The 26373-nt window shown below is 39.8% G+C and overlaps 1 protein-coding gene across 3 annotated transcripts; it reads right to left on the reverse strand.

Moving 5' to 3' along the window:
- Positions 1-798: 798 nt before the first annotated feature.
- SLITRK4 (SLIT and NTRK like family member 4) lies at positions 799-9870 on the reverse strand. 3 transcript variants are annotated; one of them, XM_040572691.1, is made up of 2 exons: positions 9667-9870; positions 799-6995 (listed from the first exon to the last, which is right to left on the reverse strand). In XM_040572691.1, exon 2 carries the CDS (start codon positions 6943-6945, stop codon positions 4432-4434), a length of 2514 nt encoding a protein of 837 aa, XP_040428625.1. In that variant the 5' UTR covers positions 6946-6995; positions 9667-9870; the 3' UTR covers positions 799-4431. The 3 variants fall into 3 exon arrangements, with proteins under 3 accessions (XP_040428625.1, XP_040428622.1, XP_040428623.1); XM_040572688.1 differs by lacking the exon at positions 9667-9870 and adding an exon at positions 9234-9580; XM_040572689.1 differs by lacking the exon at positions 9667-9870 and adding an exon at positions 8072-8151.
- Between the last annotated feature and the right edge of the window lie 16503 nt (positions 9871-26373).

Consider the following 26373-nt stretch of genomic DNA (forward strand, 5'->3'; position numbering starts at 1 on the left):
TTTCTGAGGGACTATTTGTACAACAAAGGCAACCAGGATTTGTTAGACAACAGAAAATATGATAAGCTATGATAAAAAAATATAAACTGCCTAAAGTGATTAGAAAACATTAATGTTTTACTACATTATAGATTCTCTTTGTCCTATATATAACTGTTCTGAAAGAGAATATTACAGGCATTTAACAAAGTCTAGTTTCAGAAATATTATTGTACCAAACAATTTTATTTATACTTCATACAAACTTTAAGTCAACACGGGCTAATATTTTGATGTTGCTGAAGGTAAACAGCAGTCATAAACAATAGTTTTCTATCATTTTACATTGGATTGGACTTTATAAATAACTTCTTTAATTATAAACTAATCTAGAATAGTAATGATTGAAGCAGGGTAAAACCAATACACTTTGTCTTCTTTACTTTATTTCAAAATAGAGTGATTATAAATACATTCTTCTTGTATTTCCTGCCCAACTCTTTGGATGCAACCAAAAAGAAAACATACAAACATACAAAAAAAAAAAAAAAAAAAACACAAACCAAACCCCCAAAACAGCCACAAAAAAAAAAAAAGAAACCCAAGCAAACAAACAAAAACTCTCACTGTGCTCATTTCATACATCAATGTACAAAACATGCAAAAGATATAATAGATATTACACTACCATCAAGTTCTGGATGTCTTTTGTTGATTCTGAAACATTTGTTAACATTTTTCACTAGGCTATACCTTTTATAATTTATAATGTCATTATGGCTTTTTTCAAATAAAAATTATTTTGTAAAAGATGTTTTCATATTACATTTCTATATCATTGTCAATCTTGAACACTAAATGCAAAATGTAGCTCATTTAATGGCCTTGCGTTCTTGTACCATAGTAGTTGTTTTCTGATAAAATTGCACAATTGTTTTTTTTTTCTTTTTTCAAGGAAATGATTACACTTTATTAATTGCATTTAAAAATGGAAACTTCTTCATAATACAGTGAACACAACAGGTTATGTTAACACCATCATTGATTTAGTTTATGTCTATGGGTCTTAACAGCCATTTTGCAACCATGCCCACTCAAACCAATATAACAAACAGACAGATCCATTAAGCCACATCCAAAGAGTCACTTTCCCAGACAGACTGACTGTAGAATTGAATGGACATTACACTAAAACTGCTGTACAGACACATATGCTGTTTTCAAAACATGGAGGAAATAAACTGACATTAAGGTTGCCATTCAAAGTAACAATATTACAGAAATAAAGTGTTTTGCCAACTTTGCATTCTTTACTCACACTATTATGCCTATATAATGCACCATGTATGTAACATACTCAGGAACAATTTCTACAGGAAGGTCCAGACTGTGCAATTTTTATTGATGCTGGTGAACCTACACTCAACTGTATAATCCCAAAAGAGCTACTGGACAACTCATGGGAGAAAAGCAACCAACAGTTCATGGTTAGACAACTGGGCTCTATGTATTACACACAATACTTCTGTGCCTGCTCTTTTGGAAGTCAACAACAAAACTCCATCTAAGCCCCATTCTTGAGCAGGTGTTTCATTATTAGATCAAGAATAATAACTCCACACGTGATTTAAGTTAAACTTAAATGCTTTACTGGATTGGGACCTCAATGCGTGGGAAAATCTGACCCAGTGTAATGGTACAGCATAATAGCTCAGTTCTTCCTGTCTTAATTGGAAAAGCAAAGACTGCAGACCAAAAAAAAAAAAAAAGGAAAAAAAAGAGAGAGAAACTAACTTAATTTATTTAGCTGAGGAATTTGTCAAGTTAATTTGTCATTAACTCAGGGCAACACTTGCCATGAACATACCTTTTTTTTAACATCACTTAAATCTATTAGCTTATTTACTATTTTTTCATATTTTTAACACATTCCTCTAAGCAGAAGGGTATGGGACACAACGGTCTCTGACAGTGCACTGAAGTGTCAGAAGCCTTATGCTTTGGCAAATCCCTGTGAACCTTGACACATCCTCAAAGCCATGCAGCACTGTGCAGAGCAGTCACAGCGACCCATTATTCTCAGCCTGCTGATGGAACCATTACGGTCTATCATGTCAGTGCATCTTTAACACTCCTTAATCCATAGACTCTTGACACAATGAGCTCAAATGTTTTCTTTCAAGTCTTGGCCATGTATTGTCTTACTGGCCAACGAGGAACTTTTTATGTCAGAAATGCATATGTGCATAGTATCCATCTCCTGAAAATTCCTGTGACAGCTTCAATGGAGTCAATTATTGTGCATAGATAGCAGCAGCTTTTTGAAAGAAATTCAGCCATTATATTAATAATTTTATTATCTGAAGCAATTTATATACTTCAGATTACAGAGAAAATAATAAAACAACCCTCTTTCTAAGTTACAAGAGCATAAACAAATGTCTGAAAGTAGAAAAATCTCTTTGTTTTCCTTTCTCTGGAATAAAGAAGCAGTGTGGTTTTTTTCTTTTATTTCTTTTAATCTTTGTAAAAATATACTGCAGGCTGTTTGCCAAGTATTGTTCCAGAATAAAAATTTTACAGCAGTGTCATAAAGCCCTGAAATTAGCAGTTTATAATGGAAATAGCTGACACAGGCTTTTCCACAGTAGTATTATTGGGTCTTGCTGTAATATTTGCTAGTTTCAAATTCATGACAAAGATTAGTATTTACATCCTACTAATCTTGATTGATTTATGTATTGATTATAAAAGGTGAATGAGGGGAAAAAAGGGCTCTGGAAGCAAAGGAGATAGAGGGTCTTATCCAAAGGTCACTGAAATGCGTGGAAAAATTCTTGTTCACGTCAAGAAACTTTTGTTAATCTCATAGTATATATTTTCTGTATGATGCTTTACCAACATATCTCCATTCTCATCTCAAGGTACTAGTGAGATAAAGTGGGGATTTTCCATTCTCCTGACTACTTTCTTTTAAGTTTTTACTCTCTAGATATGAAATACACAGTACTCTGAACTGAGACCACTATATTCATTTTACACTGTTGGTTTAAACAGAAGTCATTTGCCATATTATTTTCTGTTCTGATCAGTTTTTCTGACTGGCAGCAGACAGACAAAGAATAAGAACAGAAAATGTATGCATATACGATTAAAATATTACCCTTACCATGAATTCCTGTAAATACATGTAGTGAAAACTATTTAGATTAAGCTATAGAACCCTAAAAAGCAAGACAACTGATGGCAAATAATTGCCTGAGACACGATACTAAAAAACTAATGAATCTATTTCAAAATGCACCATTGGTAACAAATCTGAAATAAGATAGTATGCTAATTTCACAAGAATAGTACAGAACAATTTTATTATTATTATACCTGATCACTTAATTCTGGATAATTCTATACACCACATCCCCCAGCTTCTGTTTGGTATATTGTTCTGTTTTTATTTATATTGAATGATTAATGCATTGCGATCAGGAAAACAAGTCAGGCATATTAAATACATATTAAGGAGTACATATTTTCCTATTTAGTATACAAAGTATTTCATAAATATGAATTATATTACAAAAATAATTTCTGCTACGCTCACACAGTAAGCACTTTGACAATTTCGGACAACCCGTTAGAGTTGCAAATGTTTCACATAACTGAGAAGGAACTCGAGTTTTAATTGGAGATGAGTCTTACAGCAGATTCTGCATAAACATCAAATATTTTCTTCAGATGCCACAAATACTGCAGAAGTCAGGTTGAACTGTTTTCTTACCTTTTTTTTTTTTTAATTTTATGTATAGACATGTATGTTTCAAGTGGTCAAATTTATTTCATATGTATGTAATTCATGGTATATTTTAAACAAATATTTGCACAATTTAACATTATAATTCCAGTGGTTTCAAGATGCAGGCCATAAATGTAACCAATTTACACATACTATCGAATGTTCTCTCTTTGCATGCTTGTTACTTTTCAGATAATCTTTAAACAGTGCCATTACAACACCACAAAAGGATTACTCCAGTTCCACCAACTTAAATCCACGTGCAGGATGAAGGACCCAGCTGAGGTATGAACACCAGTACCAGGTTTCTTGTGTTTGCTCTAACAAATCACAAGGAGACGATGGTTTTGCATTTAAGGTACAAAACGTATATGCCTCTTGAGGTTAAATTCAGTGTAATGTGTATAAAGCATCCCTTTGGCAATAGAGTTTGCAGTATCCCTATAGGATTCCACAGGGTATGAGCTTTATGTAGTAAAATCTATTAAGGTGACTCTCCTCTACTTGACAAGTCATATGCAGCTACTGTTAATCAGACACCCTTGGATACACCTGCCTCTCTGCCTATCATTATAATATAGTATTTGGAAGTTAAAAGTCAACAAAAGGCACTTTCATCATTAAATAAATGTCCTCTGTAGGCAATAAGATTGCATGATCTATATTTTATTCAAAGCTGTTTGTTCTTCAAGGACTTGTAGGTAGTCAGGTGAACCTTGAAGTTTAGCTTTTAGTTCAAAATATTCACTTTTCCTTTGTTCTACTACAATTTTACTATGATTACCACCTATTAGAGATTTCTTGTTTTTTTTGTCTTGTTGTTTCTCTGGGTAACGTATTTCAAAGCCACTGACCCCTATGCTGTTGTATTCCTTTTTACTTTCAAGGAAATTTTGAATAAATACATTGGAATCCCTCCCAGGGAATAACTCGTCCAGTTCATCGATTGTGCTAAGTCTTTTTCTTGTGTCCACATGCAATAAATCCTTCTCCTTGTCATTAATATTTCTCAGAATGACTTTTTGCCCTGGTGGATCAGTAAACGTGAAGCCCGTTTCAGACTCTTTTAAGCCACAAGTATGGCTTTTACTCATCTGCTCAATGGTTTGAGGAATGAAGGCCTCTGCGCCTAGTCCGTCTTTTTTGTTTGACTTGTGATCATGCTTTCTTAGCTGCAGTTGCATAGAACTGCATTCTTGATTTCCAATCCCTTCATGCTTTACAGTTGGTTTTTTGTTGCGACGAAGCACAAAAACAAGAAGACAAAAAGCAACAAACACTGTTAAAATAAGCACAACTAATATGCTTAAGATTAGGATGGACAATGGAACTGGGCCACCAGGAGGACTCCGAACTGGTCCCAGTGGTGTAGTAAAAGAGACAGCGGGCACAGGACTAGTGAACAGAGCAGATGGCTTGTTTAAAAGTTTAGGACAGAGGATCTCATTTTTCAGAGACTTAAGTTCAATGTTAGCAAACTGTACAGGTGTTTCACATTTTAATTCCTTCACCACAATACCTTCATTTAGTTTTTCAAGCCACAGTTTTAAAGCAACTAAATCACAAGTGCAGTCCCACGGATTACCTTCCAAATCAATTTGTGTAAGAGATTTTAGCTGATCAAGAACACCACTTACAGGTAAGTACATGAAATGATTGTTCCTCAGATTCAGCCTGGCAAGCGGTGCCCCAGTAAATATGTATGCTGGCAAGCTGCGTAGAAGATTGTTGTTCAGGTAGAGCAACTGCAAATTTGGCATCAAGTCAAAAGTGCCTGCTAAGATTTCTTTGATGACATTGTATTCCAAATACAGATACTGCAAGTTGTGGAGGCCAGCAAACATTTCTGGGCTCAGACGCTCAATCTGATTGCCATTGAGATACAATCTCCGTAAATTTGTAAGGTTGCGGAAAACTTCTCCTTTGATCACCGAAATCCGATTGCTGCCTAAATGTAGTAAATCTAGCCCCTCAAACTCAATGAAATCTGTAGTGTCCACATCCTTAATATAGTTGCCATTTACGTGCAATTTCTTGGCATTTAAAGGTTTTGGTAGGAGTTCAGCCATTGACTCTATATTTCTTTCTTGGCAATTTACACTTAATCCCAAGTCTGAAGGATGTGTTTTGCAAATGCAGGGGACTGGGCAAGGAGTTAAAGGAGGCACCCTGGTCTGATAAGATACAATTTGACTGAGATTGCGATTAGACAGCGCTTTGCCAGCTACTATCCCCGAGATCTTTGAAGGATTTGTAGTCTTCGGAGGCTTTGTGACTAATCTGTGCACTGATGTTTGAGTCGTGTGGCCATTCGGTGTGCTGTAACCAGGCTCCAGCTGCGAGGGAGGTAGAACACGCACGTCAAAATCACTCCCTGTCCCCATGGAGCACAGCTCTTGCTTGTTGGTTTCTTTCAGCAACCTTCCATACAAGTCACTGGGAGTTTCACAGATAGCTTCTCCAATGTAGATATTATAGGGCATGTTCTCCAGCCATGCTTTCAAGGGCAACAAATCACAAGTACAATTCCAGGGGTTGTCTTCCAGCTGTAATTCGACAATTCGCCCAATGTGTTCCAGGACTCCAATGTATGGAAGCTTCTGTATTCGATTCCCTCGTATATCCAGATGGGTTAGAGAAGCAAATCGAAAAATATTATCGGGAAGGAATGAAATCAGATTGTCATTAAGGATGAGGACTTTCAGCTTGTGAAGCTTATTAAAGGCTCCCCGTTCAATAAACTTGATTAAATTGTAGTCAGCTTGGAGATACTCCAAGTTCTCTATGCCCAGGAAAGTGTCAGCTCGGAGAATCTTTAATTCATTGTTGTTCAAGTGCAACTGTTTTAATGCACTAAGACCCATAAAGGCCCCTCCCTCAATGTTCTGTAACTTATTATTACCCAATTGCAAGGACACTGCATGTGTGAAATTAAGAAAGGTATTTGGATATAGAATAATTAGCAGGTTGTTTTGAAAGTTTAGGTGGTAAAAATTAGACCATGGTGGTTTAAGCTGATTTGGTCTGTAGACTGCAACCTTCTCACAGTTGACATAAAGTACATTCTCAACTGACACACAGGAGCAAACATTGCAAATTTCCACAGATATATCAGCATCTGCAGTTGTAGAAGAAACTGGAGATGACAGAACCAGAAAGAGCCACAGAAACATCTTCTTGTGATCAGCAAGCAACCTTAGGCTCCTGAACAAAGATAAAGAATCTAAAGAAGAAAGAAGGAAAGAAAAAAGAAAATGTTTTTCAGTTGTCATTGTTCCAAAAAGTCGTTTGGGTTAAAAATTGTATTCCACTGAGCTACTGTACCTGCCAAGGATTATAGATAAACTACAAACATTGAATTTAAAATAACATGAAAGATTTTAACAACCAAACAAATACACAGGAGCTAGAATTTCAAATACAGAATGTAAATCTCTGTAAACAAACAAATAACTTTAAGGTCTGTCAAATATATTTCTATCTGCTGTACATGACAAACATGCATAACTAACAAAGTAAAATAACCAAAGAAGATTCCAATTTTATGCATATTTACTCTCCTCAGCCCTGCACTGCTCACACGTTGCCGTACGTTTCAGGGATATTAAACATAAATGCTGATGTTATGCATGCCCAAGCATCCAGGTTGGGAAAGCACCATATAGAAAGGATGAAGATGCAGGCACAAAAGAGAATGTCAATACTCAATGTAGGTGTCTATAGCATCGACGCATACAGGTTATCACTACAGTAATAGTGAAATTCACTCAAGGGATACGCAGGCATGCACAAATATTGTTTCTGTCGCTTGTTATACCCAGTTTAAAAGAATTGGTGGTACATTGATCACAAAAACACAATGAGTTATCCACAGAATGAGAAGATCAGCTCCGGGTGACCAATGGAAGCACACACATATGAAAGAAGCATGCACAGGCATACAGCCCCATCCCCCGGAATAACAATATCCTGACTTGCAGGGTATTCAGCCACAGTTAGCCAGTTTGACACAACTGAAACCTCCCTGAGAGGAACTTTTTTTTTTTTTTTTTTTTTTTTTGTAAAAACTTATGTAATTTGCTCTGATCCCTGCACTGATACAGCGGTGGCTTTCAAGAACCCTTCACATACAGCCAGGCCAGCTGAGCTGCCATTTTTCACGCAGAACTGGAGCCACAGCATTTCCTCTGAGTTAGAAGCTAGATTTCCCCCCCGTCCCCCTTTTAAAAAAATCAGTCAATAATCGATGCATTGCTCCTGCTCCCCCCCCCCAGCTTTCCCATTGCCCCATTTCCCAACTTGTTGTCCCTCTCATTTCCCACTGTGGGAAGCCACCGAGTTGAAAGGAGGGAGCCAGGATGGAAATGGAAAAAGCAGGAGCCAGCTGGAGGGAGGAGAATCGGGCTGGAGGGAGCCGCAGGGAGGAGAGGATGCGCCGGGGGGCCTTGAAGGGAGGGCAGAGGAGGGACAAGGGAGGAAGGAAGGGAGGACAGAAGGGCAAGAGGGAGGGGGAAAGCGGAGGGAGCAAGGAAAGGAGAGGGAAAGGGATGGCTGAAAGGGTCAGGGAGGGCCCGGAGAGGGGCCAGAGGGAGCAGAGGGTGCGGAGCAGCAGCTGCTGATCCCCGCGGGCTGCCGGCCCTGACCGCGGCGAGAGAGCCCGGGGGCAGCCCCGCGCCCCCTGCCCCAGCTCCCCCCCCGTATCCCTGCCTCGCCCACGCTCGGATCCCCTCCTCTTCCTCAGCCCCGGGGCCCCGGCCGGTGCCGAGCGGGGACGCGGCGCGGCTCTGGCGGCGGGGCGGCGAGCCCGGCCAGGAGCGCAGGCACTACCGCAATTTTTTGCCGCAACACGGTGGCCGGAGCCGGCTTGCCTGGTATCGGCTCCCCTGTGCCGTGGGCACCCCGTCGCCCTCTGCCTCCCGGCGAGGGAAAGCAGGCGGGGCGCGGGCGCACACACTCCGTGCACACCCGGCGGCTGGGAGCGGGCACAGGGCGGCGATGCAGCCCGGCATCCCTTCCACCCCTCCGCAACAAGGTACAGCCGTGTCCCGTCCCCCCCCCCCCCCCGCCTCTTCCCGCACCTTTACAAAGTCCATCCCGCAGCGCATTCATCCTCACGCCCTCTCCCCCAGCCCCGCTGCAAGCATCCTGCCCTCCCGTACCTCCCTCGGCTCATGCAGCCCCGCCGGGGCTCCGGGAGGCTGCCAGGGAGAGGCGAGCACGATGGAGAGGACTCCGGCAGGAAGCCACCGTCTCCTCAGCTTTGCATCCCCCTCCCCCTTTTAAAACAGCAATAATCATTACAGTAGTAACATCAAAACCTTCGGAATAATTCCGAGCAATTAAAACGCCACCGCAAACGCAGCGGCCCCCTCCCCGCCCGCACTCGCACGCCCGGCGGGGCGGCCGGCCGCCCCCGGGGATTGGGGGGGATGCTCGGCGGCCGGCTCGGCACCCTCCCTACCTCGGCGGCCCGGGGTCGCCGCGGCCCCGCCGCGCTCCGCTGCTCTCCCCTCGAGGTCTCCCCGCCGGCAGCTCCGCGGAGCCCCCCTTCCCCGGGGCCAGCACCTCCCGGCGGCGCCGGGTGCGGAGCGGAGGCGCTGCCCGGCGCTGCGGTAGCCCAGCGAGCTCCGCCGCATGCAGCAAGCGCCCCACCGAGCCCTGCCCCGCCGCCGCGGTCCTCCGCACACATGCGGGGAGAGGATCCCTCTGCACACGGGCGCCCGCTCCCATCGCACTGCTCTCGCCCACCCCTTACACGCAGAGAGAGCCCCCTCCCCTTCGCCTCGCACACACACACACACGCACACACGCTCGGAGGGGGAAGGAGACGCCGCTCCGGGGAGGCAAGCCCAGCACATCGCAGCCTCCAAAGCCTCTCCCGCACACGCCGTTACCTTTCCCGGAGAGATACCGGGCTGCGCCCCCGCGGAGCTCGGGCGGCTGCGGCGGGGCGGGCGGCGCCCCCCGGGGCGGTGAGAGCGGCGGGGCCCCGCTGCCGCTGCCATGGGCGGCCGCAGCCACAAGTGCAGCCCGCGGCACAGCCGGGACGGGGCCAACCCGCCCCCGGCCGCCCAGCACCGCGGTGCTGGGAAAAGCAGAGAGGGGGAAGGAGAGGAAAGAAAGGACCCCCCCTCTCTCCCCGGGTTTTCTGACAATTCCCCCCTCCCCCGCCTTGAAACAAAAGTAGAGGTGGAAACTGAGTGGGCAGGACGGTAACATTTGCTGCATTCAATGTGAATCGCAATTATGGAACAAAATCGCTGTGAAGAGATGTAACCGACCTGTTCTTAAGACAACGCGGCTATCTGTGCATCTTATTCTTTGTGGTTAGGTGAAATTCCTCCTCTGCTTAGGTAACAGCTGCAGTCTGATGAAAAAAGAAATCCTCCAATGTTACGCACTTGTGCAAAACAGATTCTGCTAATTGAGAACTCCTATTTACTCTCCATTTCATAATATGACTTTAAAAGGTAATGAATACCCCCAAACAAGGTGACATCTCTTTCCCAGTCAGAAGAGTCAGTTAACCAAATGAAATCTTGCAAGAGGAGTTCAACTATTTGTCCTTTACTGTGAACGCAAACATAATTTCACATAGAAAACTGGTCATGTATTGCACCCATACCAATGGTAGTTCGGGGTAGTAAACATCAGGGAATGGAAAACAGCAACTGCTTTCTTCATTTACAGATATGAAATAAATAGCTTGCTCTGAAAGGTGTCTGCATCTAATTGAAATAATTGCAGAATGTTATTTTGCATTATGCGGATAGACTGATACCTGAAAACAAATGCAGCTGAGACATCAATAATTTGCATATCATAACAGAATTGAAAGTGATCTATGATCAATATTCAGCCAATTAAAACCTGAAGTCTTTAAAATGTAAACTCCCTTAATTATTGAACCATTAACAAAGTACTATTCACATAAAAGGGAATGCATGTATATAAAGGGCCCGGTTTAGAAGGATTTGCTTATAGTTTAAGCTGTTTTTCTCTATTGCTTTATTTAAATAAACTTCCAGAATAGAGAGCATAGGTTTATAATAAAATTAATTTAGGAAAATATCTGGCTTATAAGTATATTTTAACAGGCACAAAATATGCAGGTGTAAAGATGAAGGTGCCAGTTTTGTTTAACCAGCTATATTAAGCTGAATGTTAAAAACTTCCTTGCTCGTCTAGTAGGTGAAACACCATAAAGATGATATCAAAGACAGATCCCTACTCCTACCACCGTTCCTTGCTTAAAGACTGAATCAAAAGTCAACCAAGGAGCATAACAAAAGATCATATTTTGACCAAGTAAACCGTGAAATGAAGAAGCATTGAAGAGAACTGAAATTGCGCTGTAACTAAATAATTCTTGATGTTTGTATTACAAATGGCTATTGACAATGACCTATGTTCATGATGCTGTAGAACTTATCTGACAACGAAACTTAGTTATGCAACACGATTTAATTGTTCAGATTTTAGTATGCCGTATTTTTTTTTTCTAATTTGCAGTCATGAAAAATAACTCCGCCTCCAAATCTTATTTAAGTGGTTCTAAGCCACTTGTCCTAACCCACAACATGTCAAACTCACTAAGATTTAGGCTGATACATCAGGACAACAAACCAAACCAAACTGAGGATAAAGTATAATATAAGCACGAGCTTAAAGTCAAGATTGTGATCCAAGATGACAGCATGCTTAAGGAATAATTCAGTTTAAGGGGTTACATCCTAGAATCACTTGGTTGTACCCCATTCTTTGAGATCTAGATTAAACTTCTGTCATCAACAGTAGAAATTTTCTAGGTAGCCTGGTGGTAGATAGTAAAAGGAAGACAGAAGAGACATAAAGGGCAAGTCAGACTATCTGGTCTGGTTCCCTGAAGTTTCCAAAATTACTTCAGGCTACACACCATGCCTGTTATTGACATCTCTCACCTTTTCTTAAATGTCTAGTTGTGATGGAACCTCATTTATTCCTCTTGATATTTGTTTCTCTGGCCTGTCTGTTGTTTGCCACAGGAACATGTATTTTCCTTCAGTTTAGCAAAAGGAGAGCAAAAACTATCAAGCAGATAGGTTAGTAACATGATATTTTGCAAAGAGACATATCTGAGGAAAAAGCGGAAAGGTGAGATATACTACTCCCCACTGAAGGAGACATGCACAAGGGGCATTTGGTAATAGTACAGTTAGCTTATCAATCACGTCATTACTGCATCTAAGAGAAGTTCATGGCAGGGCAATGTAATTTTTACTTTTGGCTACTGAAATTCATCATGTAATCTACTCAAAAATTATATATAAACTTATTTATATTTTGTTGCCTTTCACATTTCTGTGGGAGCTTCTATACAACATTTTCCTTCTAAATACACAGACATGCTTGGTCACCTACTTCTCCCAAGTTACTTCTGGGCTGTTGCAAGAACTTGAAACTAAAACTGCATTTGAGGTCTGTCAGGAGAAAAATCTTCAGCAACAGAATCATCAAAATGCAGAGGCCAATTGAGATGCTGAATCTCCTGCCCACAGCCCGAAACTTTGGAAAGCATTTTCCTTAAGCTACTCAGCACACATGAACATAGGACTTCAGCTTAAGTTAAGGGAAGTACTTTTCAATGAATTGCTTTTTTATTGCATCCACAGTAATTTTATGAAAAATGAACTGATAGGAAATGGGAGCTAAAAATCCTAAGCATTCTTGGGAGATTTACCTGTACGTTTTAAGTTTGCAGATGACATCAAGTTAAGTGCATGTGTCAATCTGCTCGAGGGTAGGAAGGATCTGCAGGAGGACCTGGATAGCCTGGACCGATGGGCTGAGGCTAACTGTATGAAGATATATTATCTGAACTGAGGCTGCATTTGTACACATGTGTGGGGTTGTTTAACACAATTGCTTATGTCCTATATATGCTTATGTCCTGCTTATGGCTGCAAGGGCATCCTAAATGATTTTTCCCCAGGTACTGAATTACATGTCTCTGCTCTCTCCCCAGTTTGTCTGTTGTAATCCTGAAAATTAAAAAAGGGTTAGTCCCCTCTAGTTTGAACTAACAAGAAATACTGATTGCCCACACACCTGTGGTTCTTGAAATCTGAAGACAAAGACTAGAAATTGCAATTACCATGACCAGCTGGGGAGCAGGCCTGCTCATGAACTGACTTACGTGCTGGCCAGCTGTGAGCAAGCCTGGTGTACCCTGCTGCCAAAATCACACCTGGGAGAGAAGCAGTGTGCACACAGATCTGTTTGGGTTGCTCTGTTTGAAAAGGTTCATGCCAGAAGTCGAAACTCTCATAAAAGTCACCACAAATTACTGGGAATTACTTTGAATTGGGCTCTAATTTATAATTATTATGTTAACACCGCACATTATGCCTTCCTTCTCAAAAAGAATGATAAAGACAGACCAACAGTTAATGTTGTGATACTTTGCACAGGGCCCAGGTAGCAAATAAACTGTTTCATTTGAACACATGGGAAGCTTGTTAACAATTCTTTGAATAAGAAAGTAAAGGCTCATGTGGGCTTTGTCTGCTTCTGGTGTTTCCATGGTTAAACAATTTCTGTTTAACAAGTCTACAGCATGTTTCTGCTCACAGATAAATCAGTAACAACTGCCATACTCAGCAAACAACAACCAACACAGCAAAATACAACAATGACTACAGAGAAGCATCTTATAATAGGGCTTCAACTGATAGGACATAGCCTTTTGAGGAGAAAAAAAAAAGGCAATAACTCTACTCGTTGTCCTCGTCTTCTGTGTATTTAGCCAGACTGTCTGTCAGAAGAGGGGGAGGGAGAGCATCCTTGAAAACTCTGTATGTACTGGAGTGAGTCTCTGCATGTGCATCCCTTTAAAGGTACAGTGTGATAGGAAACAGTGTGAGTCTGCAATACACTGAAGGCAGAACCACTGTGAAAGACTACTGTGCTAAATAACGTGGAAGAAATGCTGTCAAATACACATCTCTGCATGGCTTCATATTATTTCTACCTAACTTACTCCATTTTATCTAGGAGCCCTCTTCAATGTGCAACAAATAACCTATCACCTGCTCCAGGAAAGCATCACCCAAGAAAACACTGACATGTATGCACCCCTTCAACAAGGATTGGTAGGGGTTTTTCATTCCATTTTTTCCTAGTAATTTGCAATGAGTCGATTTCTTGAAAGTTTGATAAAGTAGGCATGCTGCTGGTACTGGGTCTGCTGACTTTGTAAACTCAGCCTGGGGGGATGTGCAGCCCCATAACAGTACCCTTGCCAGATATAATGGTCAGGGCACAGTGGGTAGGCATTTAAATTCATTAAATTGCAATATGCCAGTGCAGTGCCATCAGTACATGTTTACTTATTTTCTTTCTCTATGCTCATTTACCCAGAGATTGTTTAATCTCTAGCTCACTGTTAGAAGCTCAACCCAAGCTTGGCCTATCCTGCTGTCCCCTGAGACAATGAAGAGTGTGAAATCAGAAGACAAAGAAAAACAACAACAACAACAACAAAACAAACAAACAAACAAACCAAACAAAAAAAAACCTAATGGATGCAGAACTTATCTGAAATATTGCTAAGACTGCATGATCTAAGGTCAAATGTGAAACCTAGAAGCAACTGCTGTTATCCTGCCCAACACTCTTGTGCAAGCAGCTCAGTAAACTGATTTCTTAGGAAAAGGCATATATTTACAATAAGGATTCCATGCCAGAAAACTCTGATATTATTAAGTATTTCTGAATTAGGAAATAATACTATATCCTCCCTGAGTGAATGGCCTATGAAAATAGTACAACGATGGCCATGTATTGCAGAGGAATACCAAGTTTAAGAAAATTTGACCGTGGTTGGAAGTGACGGAGGACAGAAAGAGGTGCTCTATGAAGGAGAAAAAATTATCATGTGACAAGGCTTGTTTCTTTGGTTGCTTCTAATAACTTATCTTGTCTACTACAATGAAGCAGTTGTAGCTCTCTTTCATGGTATGAATGCCATAGTTGTTAGGCTTCAACGTGGTCAGGTTTGATAAGTTGAGGTCACATGACATTAACAGAATGTGAATAACTTATTTAGAATACTCTAATATAAATTCTCACTGCCCCAAGTTTTTCTCACATGTGAGACTAACCCTTATCACCTTCCAGAATTCCAGAAATAAACTTCTTACATGGATGAAGATGGAAGGTATAACCCTCTTATCAAGCTACCTGGAAGCAGAAAAGTCTTTTAATTTATTTCTGAGACAGTTCAAGAATAAAGCTATATGACAAAAGAGAATAAAGTAATTTTCATCCAGTCTAAGAGTGAAAAAAAAAACCCACACCTTGCTTTCATTAAAGCTTAAGCTGGTTCTGGCTCTTGGATGAAGAGCCTCAAGCTGTGACATTATGGAACAGGGAATGAGTGCAGAGCGACTTGTTAGCTAACTACTGTGTCTCTTGGTACACTGGGAGGGCCACTTCCCAAGTACTGCCATTCCTTTGCTCATCAGCTGAAAGATAATTGTGGCAGAATGAATAGACATCTACCGAAGAAGCCAGGTGCATTACATTTGGTGCTTGGTTTAGGGAACAACTTACATGAGGGAGGAAATATCTAAACCAAAATTAAGATATTGCATGAGTTTGCTTGTTGCTCTACTTTAATCTTCTTTTGCTTCTGGGGTTTCTTTTGCAGCTGCCTTAATTTCCTCTAAGTTTACATGTCCTATTAATTTCAGTGAAGACCTCCATGAAGCCTGAAGGCTCATAAGCTGACAGACTTTCTATTATTGTTTTTAAAAAAGAAGGCATACCCTAGCTTTCCTATTACCTGTAGCCTTTCACAAAGGAAGGTTGGACCATGGTCTTTCAAGAGAGCAGAAATTACAGCTACTTCATTAACTGAGTAGTGACATGTTCTTAAACCTAATGATTATAGACCAGTGTTTATCTGATATAAACAGGCTTCAGGGAACAAATGCTGAAAAAATAATCAAAGAAGAGATGTTTGCTTTGAACAACGAATATTTTGATGTCAAATCAGAATGTTCAAGGAAGAAACCAAGATTTATATGGATGTCTCATCTTCTTTAAGAATGTCAGTCCTGCCTGGGTGGAAGGGGTCTTCTCATTAGCTGGCTGCTTCACATAGCTCTCTCCAAGGCCTAAACAACCAACTCAGAAAGTTCCAAAACCAGGTAAAATGAAATCTTAACAAAGGTTTAAGCACAGCAATATGTAGAGACAGCTCTTCTGTGTTCTCCACTGGATAGATGCACCAGGGAAAGGAAGCTGAACAATCAAAAAGAAGATGGAAAAACACAGAAATATCTGTAAAAATTTAAAGGTAGGTTTTGAGGTGAGTAAAGTCATTACTTGGGGCAGTGAAGACTTTCAAATGTTTTTTTTTTTTATTTTTTTTAACTCCCTACAGCTTACAAACTACTTCAAAAGAAAGAGAATTCTGATGATATGACATAAACCGTGTAGTCATGGCACTGCTAAGGGCGTCCTAGCTTTTGACAACATGGTATGTCTGGCATCTACAGATAAAAGTGAGACGGGTGTTTAGAAAACAATGACAGGAAAGTAGGTGTGTCAGTAGGAAAGGTCAAGCTCCATTCACGTTTATATTTACAGGGCAGTTTCATGAAAGAGGGAAGATATCACAGTCTGTCCTCACTATTCCTCCTTTTCATGTCCCTGCTACCAGCCAAAGGGGCTAGTCATAGTCTTCCCTTTTGCCATCTCTGACACTTACTAGACACTCCTTGAACCAGCTCACTAACCTCAAAATATTTTTCTTTTTTCCTTCTTCTGGTTAGGTTAGTTTTCAGCCAGATAAGGGAATGGGATTGGTTTATAATGAGCTCCAGTAGGTGTCAAAGCTGGTGCGGCTGCCCAGCCAATTACAAGGTGGGAGGGACATGGGAGGAGATATGAGGGGAGGATGAACTGAACTGAACACTAGCAACAACACATATTATATCATTTTTACAATGTCATTTGCAACTTCACAGTCATATAAATCCAGGGGAATTCAATTTTAATCAAAGTTTATATAAAAAATAAAAGAAGGAAAGTAAACTCTAGAAGAGTTTGTTCCGCTAGAACAAGGTCCAGATTTTCTCACCCTTGGGCCCTTTAACATTTAAAAAGGGAATACACCTTTTCTCCCCACATGTCCATGAAATCTAATTTTCAGAAGAAACATTTATGCATATTAACAAAATAGTGAAAGAAACAAGAGAGATTTATGTGAAAAGTTTAAATCAATGCCTGCATGATGGAAACATCACAGTATAAAGGAGAATTCTAACCTTATTTGAATCCTCTTATGATGAGAGGAGGATATGCCTGTAGACACATTCAGTATAAGCAAAGAAATCAAATACAATGTCTCTGCTTAATCTCAAGATCTGTGACCTGAATGCTCTTCTGACATACAACATTTCAGGTCTTTTCCAAGATGTGAAGTTATAACCTGCCAGACAAATTGGAAGTCAGCAAGCTCTGAACATAAGGAGAGATGTATTTAATGAAACAAATGATAAAATGTGTTAGCACATTTATAAAATAAGTAAGAAGCATTGCAGAAGGATTAAGAAGAAAAAAACACTGACGTGTCTTAACAAGGAGACTCTAGCAGGGATCACATAAAACAACTGAAGAACAGACATGAGTGGCTGGAAAGAGCAGCAGAGGGGAAAGTTTTAAGAAGTGTGTACAGAATTTAGGAGGTTGGCTAGGAGTGTATGAGTAATATTCAGAGAGACCTTTATCCACTAATGGAACTGACAGAAGCTGACAATTATGACAACAGTATTGAACCTATCTTATCCATTTTAAGACACCTTGTATGAAGAATTCAGACAAAAAAAAAAAAGGAATAAAAAAGATTATTCTTTGGTTGGTTAAAATATCATAACTTCAAGGGATTTCCTTTCTGTTCACTCTGAATGGAAAATATACAAAAGCACGATAATTGCAGAACATTTAAATAGGTCATTTAAAATAGATTCTACAGAGTGAGAAGGGAAAAAAAAAAGCCCTCTCTACTTTAAAGTCATTTTTGAACAAAAAAGGAAGAGGATTACTTTCTATTATCTTCCATGCTTTAGAAGACCAAGAAAGCCTGTAGGTTTACTTTAGAAAGCCTGTAGATTACTTTATATGGCTGCTTTGCCTTAAGATTAGCTGAAATGTGATGTCTTCTTGATGTTTACAGATGCCAAGAGATCTAAGACATCTAATTTTCCCCGTTCAGTTTGTTCTGAATACATACTGTCTTGACTTCATGCCTTTTTCTTACCCTATTTTGTGCCATTTTCTCTATCCCAAGATTGTTGTCATTCCTGTATTTACTGAAAGAAGCTTTCATTGATGTTGCAATGGATATCACTAGATTATAATTTCCCTTGTCAGCATTCCCATTAGTAACTGTAGTTTTCATGGCGGTCCTTGAAGTAATTTTTGGACAAAGTCAAGGTGTAATGCATCTTTCACTGAAGCCAATGAAGTCACATTTAGTTTTGTTTAAAAAGAGGGTTTCAGATGTTTTCCTATTTTAGTTAAAAGATCCACGGTGTAATGACTGTTTGAAAATAAACTTCCATTTCCTATGCAAATCAGGATTTGCTCATACTGTAAGTATATAAATCAGTAAACTAATAGCATAAAATGCTGTTCAAGTATTGCTTACATCCTCAAGTCTCAGCTTGTTAGTTCTGACAGGTGCACAACATCATATAACATTCTGAAAAGGTCTGAATCTTTATCTCTTTGGACCTTTAAATCTGATGGTAGGTAGGTCAATATGGTCAAAATCTGATGGTTGGTAGGTCAATATGGATACATGCATACAACGGTCCAAGTTTCAGCTGAGGTTACTGGTGAATGGGGGTGAAGCCATCCTTTAAGTTTCAACTTGGCATCTGATTTTTTGAGACCAGCATTTAATAACATTTCTCTACCTGCACCCACATCTAACTGGGCATTAAAAAGTGCAATTTAGGAGCCAGAGTACAAAACAATGAAGTCAAATAAACTCAGAATGCTCAGTCAGACTGTTATCCAATTTTTGGAAGTAGTTATCTATCCTGCATTATTGTTCTGTTTAGTTCAGGCCTAATATCTCACTAACATCTTATCTTGTTTTTATTCATGTATTTGTTTTCTAAATCATGGAAGAAGACTATCTCAATTCCAGAGATTTACTGAATGGTTGTTAGAATGTAGACATTTTTTAGTCTATCAAAACCATGGTAGCTGAGAATCAATATTTCCCAAATGCATCATAGAGCCTAAGAGCTGAATTTTATGGCCTTTGTTCTGTCAACAATCACCTTTGGATTTCTTTCAGATGATGTGACATCTCTATCATATGAAAAATCCCTACCCAACATTTAATCATTTTATTGTATTTCCCTGATGAGTTATACTGTAATTAAATAGGTATATTAAAAGGAAATATTTTCAATAAAAACTAATTTTCCGCAATACTTAATACTAAGCAGAGCTGGCATCCCTGAGGTAGAGATGTCAGACAGAAAGTACAGGAGAACAGAGTGGGGAAACCTACTCCAGAACATTTACCCTGGGACTCTTACATTGTGGTGGCATCACTATACAGTTCTTTCATAAAGAGTGTCATTAGGTTCTGAGCTCCCTTCCCCAGATGAAAGAAGTACAGAGCTAACATGTATGTTGGCTTTGTACATTTTACAAACTTTCTGCATCTGAAAAGAATTCAGGAATAAAATGGACAAACATAAATTGGAACAAGGAAGCAAAACAAATCAGAAAACACACAGTTTAGCATGGAATACACCCCAAATCATTAACATTTGAAACTTGACCAAGGTTTATAGCTGAAATTTAAAATTTAGAAAACATTTTCATTTTCTCTGACAATAAATATTACAAACTATGATATTCATCTCAGCTGATAATGTTCTTTACAGCACATTTTATAAATCAACACAGTTCTCTGTTTTTAACTCCTTATCACTGAGTCTCAGAGGAGAATGTGAGGAACAGGGCTTGAGCCCATTTTTTAAAACCAGGTGTAAGAAAACTCTTGATGCAATAGGCTTTGGAACAGATTCTGATCTGCAAGTGTCTCTAGTCACCTGTGTCACCTAACTCTTATTCAGGTGTGTAATTTCATTAAAATTTATGAGAATTAGGTATGTGTTTTCTTGTTTTAATTGCTTTTTTTCTGGGGTAGGGAGGGGAAGATAAACATTGGGCATGGTGGTATAATCTGATCAAGGATTTCAGTTCTCAAATTCCCTACTATTAATTCTTTGTTCAAGCCACAGTTTCCTCAGCAGGGCTGCACACATCTGCCTTTATGCTGGTCTGTCTGTCTAGAAAATCACATCACTTTTCTTTGTGAACTACTTCGAAGGTTTCAAGTGACAAATAACAGGGACTTTAATCCTCTCTTTTTCCAAACAATTTGTAAATCAGAAACATCCAAACACATGTGCAGTGAGAGAGTATGGCCTGTGGTTTGAAGAACATTATGGTTCACTGCATCTCTCTGAAGTACTTTGAGCTCACATTTCTTAGATTTCATTTCAACAACTCTCTTGTATTCTCTCCAGCCTGCTTTTCTGAAGAGTGGAGCAGCAAACACAGATACACAGACCAACACTTGATAAGACCATTTGTTAAGTAAAATTCTCATCATTACATTCTTGCAGCTTCCTATGATTACGTATAGGTTAATCAAAGACAATTACAGAGCCCTAGTGAAGCTGCCAAAAATCTATTTGGACACGCAGAGGAAACCCATATTAATATATACAAATGCAAGTGTTAAATCCTTTGAAATCATTATTTTCATTGCAATGAACAGTAGAAAAACCAGGTTTTGAGAAAGGGCAAGCAGCGATTTCTTTGGTGAGTTACTGTTCATTTAATGGCTCCTTAAAAATAAGTTTTTCACACTACAGAAAATTGTGTTCCCTTGTATCTGTGAGATAGCATTCTAGCAGTCTGGAAAAATGCCCTGGGGGATTGCATTTGTGTCGAAAACACAGTGGGTATCTGCATATCACCACACTGGGGTGGCCCTGAGACTCTCCCCATGACCTAAATTAAGTAAGAAGCAGACATCGAGTGGATGTGCTGAGGCATTGTCAGCGTATGGAGCTGGCACGTGCATGATACTTAGCCCATGTGCAAGGCACCCAGGTGGGTAGGAGGTGATGGTGAGAGCAATAATGATTTGCTCCTGGTATAGGCAGAACTGCTCCAGTTTTGCATCTGCTACCTCGTTCCTTAACCTGACACTTGAATGCCACAGGAGAAGAACCTAACCTGCACTCTTAGTTCTGAGAAAACAAAAGCTCTACCTATGCTTTCAGATAGCAGGGTTTGCCCCCCATTGGGGTGCAGGATCAATTAACATAGATTCATGGCCCAAGATTGTACCTTACTGTGACTTAAGCTCCTCTTGATGTCAAGAGGTACTTAACATTGGCAACCCATTTCCCACCCACCTTCTAGCTCCACTTTAAATCATTATCATTAAGTTTTTTTTTTTTTTTTTTTTTTTTTTAAAGGGTAGAAGAGGTAAACTATATGTACAACAGCAAATCTGAAATAAAAAAAGCTCTTAGATAAAATTGGACTGCTAAGGTCCAGGGGAAGGGAATTATCTGCAAGTAATTTATCCTGTCACCTCTGAGAAATGGAAGAATTATACTGGGAGTCAGCTGAAGTGACTGCAAGTATCTTGCTTTTCCAGCTGAAGGGAAAGAGCTAGAAAGGATAGATATTCCAGACCTGCTCCAGATTTGGTTATCAACCTAGTGTCACCATTTCCTGTCTTCCAGAGAAACTGGAGTTGGAGGCCTGGAAAATCTCTGGCAGTGAAGTTGTGTGTTTGGGTCACTGAAAAGACTGGAGTCAGTAACTGAGCACACAGCTGTCACATTTTATGCGACTGAATCTGCCAACATTCCCATTTAGGAATCTAGGCCTAGGCCTTTCTATGGTAGCAGACAATCCACACTTCCTGCAGGGCCATTTCTCTCACCTTTAGCAGTAGGCCAAGACTCATAGGCCATTGGACTCAAACTCTGAGCAAGTCAGAGATCACAGCTCATAAAGCCTTGTTCAGAGTCTAAGAACAAGCTAATCTGCCTGCGTAGATATATGAAAATTATTTAAAGGCATTAACAACCTCTGCCCTAAAACTCTTTGGTGAGACTTTAACTCCTAAAAGTATCTCTTTTGGAAATGTGCCTTTAATGCTTTGGAAAATGTTACTGTCTCTTCAACTTGTGTGTTAATTCCTATGAATTCCTACACTGTCTACTATTACCAGACCCTGCACCATCGCACCCCCTGCCCCCAGCCAACTCCCCTCATCTTTATTGTTCAGCATGCTGTCATATGGTATGGGTCTTCCCCTTGGCCAGTCTGGGACAGCTGTCCTAGCTCTGTCCCCTCCCAGGTTCTTGTGCACCCCAAACTCCTCGCTGGCAGGGCAGCATGAGAAGCTGAAAAGTCTTTGGCTTAGTGTAAGCACTGCTCAGCAACAATTACATCAGCATTATTCTCATCCTAAATCCAAAACACAGCACCATACCAGCTATAGGAAGAAAATTAACTCTATCCCAGCCAAAAACAGGACAATTATCAAAACAAATGACTACTAAGATAGCTAGCATGACTTCTAAGCTGTTCCATGGGGTAAAAAATGAAGAACTTTTCAAATAGCAATCATTGTTAATTATATAGGAACTTATAAGAAGGCAGCAATGAAATTAAAATAGGAACTCGGTTTAATATACTTGAAAGTCCAGGCATTAATATCTAATTGGGAGGAGCTTTGAATTACACAGAAGCAAGTTCCAGAACTGGCTTCTTATTATTCAGCAAGCAACTTATTTACAATATTTAACAAATCAGGCATTTGATGAATAATTGTTGACAGATCTTGTCTGCTTCACTGCTTTTCACAGAACTGCAACAGGAAAGCTAGACACAGCATATGTCTAGGAGGTCCCACAAACTTTCTTATGTTTTTTTACACTTGATTTTTGAAATCCACCAAGGAACTATTAATATTGTCTCATACAGAATCACCTGTTAATAGGTCTGAAGGAACCAGAAACCTGCTAAACAGTTCTCTGGTACTATTGCAAGGAACTGTTTGAAGGGCTCTGTGTCTGATTTAAGACTATATGTTGACCCAAATCCTGCTTTCAGTTAACACATTAATACACAACATGTGTACACAATATGCCACCCACATGATGTAAATGAAAGTAGAGTTTTCCCCCTAATAATAAGAAGGGAGAAAAACTACTCTTTGCAACTTACCCTATTTGTAATGTATCATTCATGAACACAGTTATTCACAGTATATTTTTCAAGTGTGCAGCCCTCAGATAATATTTAGTATTTGGCAACTTCTTGTGGCTTCATCTGATAAGAATCTACTTCAATTTGCTCAGATCTTGCAGAGTGTCCTCAGTCAAGATTTGGGCTCTGGAGAATAAGGAGAATAGCATGATGCTGTCACTGAGTGGTGGCCCTGCAGCTAGTCTACTTTGAAGTCTACTTTGAATTGCAGAGACCTTCCTACTAAGACATTATGGTTTAGACTCCAGAGCTGAAAGGTGATGAGGCATGGGGAGGAGGGTGAAGGACCACCTATCAAACTAGTTACAAACAGAGCAGCATCTGGGGGCTGTCCACAAACAACAGGGGAAAACAGACTTCACTGAAGTCAGTTTTTAAGTGGTAGTCAGCTAGTTCTACATACCTAAACCAAGTTTCCTCCAGCCATACAGGAGCTTGATGTGAGCTAGAAACTCACCCTTGAAAGAGCTTTGAGACCTGGCACAGGGATTTTTTTTTTATTTTTATTTATTTATTTTTTTTTAAGGTTTGCTTGTCTTTACTGTGGAAGAGAAGAACATAAAAATTATTCCACCCTCCCTGTAAGAATAGCAACAGAACTCCCCAGGACCAGGCAGCCAAGGCTACCCTTGCCACTAGCGAAGAGAAGAGCTGGCCTGACTGAGTGAATACAATGTTTCATTCCTCAGTAAATCAGCTGAATGTTTTGGAGAAAGTAATGGAAAATGCATAAAACATCAAGCTGCATTGGTACCTTTCCATTTCTCACTTGACATCTCTAAATTAGGAGCAAAACATCTGGATCATTTTAGTAAGCCAACCTACTCTAGTTTGTTTACACTGCATTTTGTTTTGTAGCCAGATGAATTTGTTAAAGGTTTCATAAAGAACCTGAAAATTTCAGTGGGCTAAACTGCAGTGCCCTTATTTCTGACAAGCCAGTCTGTTCATCCCTTACTCTACAACAGTTTAAGTCAAAAGAAGCCCAGATGACTTCAGTGTGCCTACTTGGCATCTCAGAGTGCAGTTAGACAATATTGCCGGGCCGGCAGATCTCAAAAGGAGCAATTTCCTTACCCTCCCCACTCCAGGTTGGAGTGTGCATTCATGTGCATGCGTGCATGCACAAACACAAAGATGTGTGCACACACACACACAGAAACCCAGGCACACACAGAGCAATCAAGATGTTTAGCAGCCTGGTTTACTACGCAAGAACAGACAACTGACAGAGGTGTAAAAGGACAGAAGTGAGTGATGAGCAAATGTGATGCTTAAAACAGTTCCCAGAGGATGTGTTTGTGAAATGGCAAATTAAGATGCTTCCTGGGCCATGGTCTGACAGTACAGCCTCCCAGCTTCCAGTACCAGATCAGAAACACTGCAGTCACAGGATGCAAAGTGCTGTTCCCACTTAGTAAAGCATTAAGCTCACTTTGCTGGTTCAAGTTAGTTCAGGACATTTCTGTTAGACTAAATCTCATGCTGACTGTTCAGGCACTAACCACTTTAGCTTTGTGCTTTATCAGATGTCGCTTGTCTTCTTACAGGCAGTAGAAACCCAGAATGAAAACTCAGAGCTATCACAAACCCTTTTTCATACACTGTAATTTAACAGGAATGCATACAACTTTATGTGTGCACCTGATTTGCAGTGTTTTTGTACCTTTTGGTAATCTGACAGGGAACCAATACAATACTAATAATGGTATAACGACAAACAAAATCTAAGCAGAGGATCTGAGTTTACTTTATAGTTAAGTTATTTATTGGAGACGGCTGAGATTCAGAGTAAACAGAGAAATAACAGAAATTTGTGTGTATGATTCTACAGATAGAGTGTGCTGAATGGTATGTTGTGGCATGTCACCTTTATTTATTTATTTATTTATTTATTTATTTTTACTAATTTATGGACAGATTGCACAGAACATGCAATTTGTTAAAATTTGTTACTGGCTATTAATAGCTAGGCATTACTGATTTTGTCTCTATTCCAAAACTGGATTGAAACATAAGCTGAGGGAATGTTCTTAATCATTTAGACTCTCTAAATATAAGTTGTGACTGATCTTTACTGGCATCCAAAATATTAAAATTAACATACTGCGATAAAAATGGTACATTTTCCACTACAGGAAACCATTCCCTACTAAGAAACCATCCAAGTTAATATCTGCTACATATTATCCCCAGCAATATTCAAAATAATATGCTCCAGGGAAATGCATGTTTGGGTTCTACCTGCTTTCTGGTACACTCCCAGTAAGGTTGTTCCCGTGTATCGGACGGAAAGGAGTATCAAAGTGCCTGCAGCTTGTGGTACTAGGTCATTTTTGTACACCGGTAGCGATTCCACTCAAAAAAGTGGAGAAAAGCCAAGTCCGTATTACTGTAAGTACAGGTCGTCTTTGTCCACGAGATGGCACCCTGTTTGCCAATTCTGTGCTAGACAGGACTGACTACAGGTGAAGTATAGCAGACAGAAATGAATCCAGCCATAGTATACAGAAAAATAATGTTTATCTTCACTCTTAATTTATTCAGAGAAAAAGTCAATACTCATCATTTTTATAGCTGGATATTTCAGCTGTATCAAACTCACCTTATCAGGGAATAAGTGGACATTTTTCTTCAATGTCAATGTAGATATTTCTATGTATCCACATTTTGCCCACAGCTGTGCATGCATTCACATTCATTGTTGATTGGGAACAATTTCCACATAAACACACAAATGTTACAGGCTGACTTAGAAGTTGCTGAACATTCACAAACCTTTCAGCTTATTAAACTGGCAATATGCACAGTTTAATAACAATAATTTTATTATATTTTTATTATATTTTTATTATATTTTAGGAGGTTTTTTAAATATAGGATATTAAAAAAGCCTTCAAAGGGAACACAGCAAAGGAAATGTCATAAAATGACTCAAAGACCCTGGTGGCATCATGCCCCAGTTGAACTAAATACAACACAAGACAAACTTACAAGCATCTCTGTAGTATTCATCTTTAAAGCAATAGCACAGTCTCTGATGGATCACATTGACTGATAACCTCTATGTAAACCTAATGTTTGCAACAAGGAAAGAAAGAACCTTGTTAAAAAGTAGCTAATGCTGTTCACATTATTTTAAAATAAATATATTACTATATATACGTGTATAAAATAAAATAAAATATTGTATGCTGCACTTGGGACAATTAACACAAAAGACC

Source organism: Cygnus olor, chromosome 13 (assembly GCF_009769625.2).
Source record: "Cygnus olor isolate bCygOlo1 chromosome 13, bCygOlo1.pri.v2, whole genome shotgun sequence".
NCBI classification, from domain to species: domain Eukaryota; kingdom Metazoa; phylum Chordata; class Aves; order Anseriformes; family Anatidae; genus Cygnus; species Cygnus olor.

Excerpts from the sequence above, each read along its gene's own strand:
- SLITRK4 (XM_040572688.1), bottom strand. The coding sequence starts at position 9,408 with ATGCGGCGGAGCTCGCTGGGCTACCGCAGCGCCGGGCAGCGCCTCCGC. Across the intron at positions 6,996-9,233 it reads GGCGACCCCGGGCCGCCGAG|ATTCTTTATCTTTGTTCAGG; the intron begins GTAGGGAGGGTG and ends TTTCTTCTTTAG.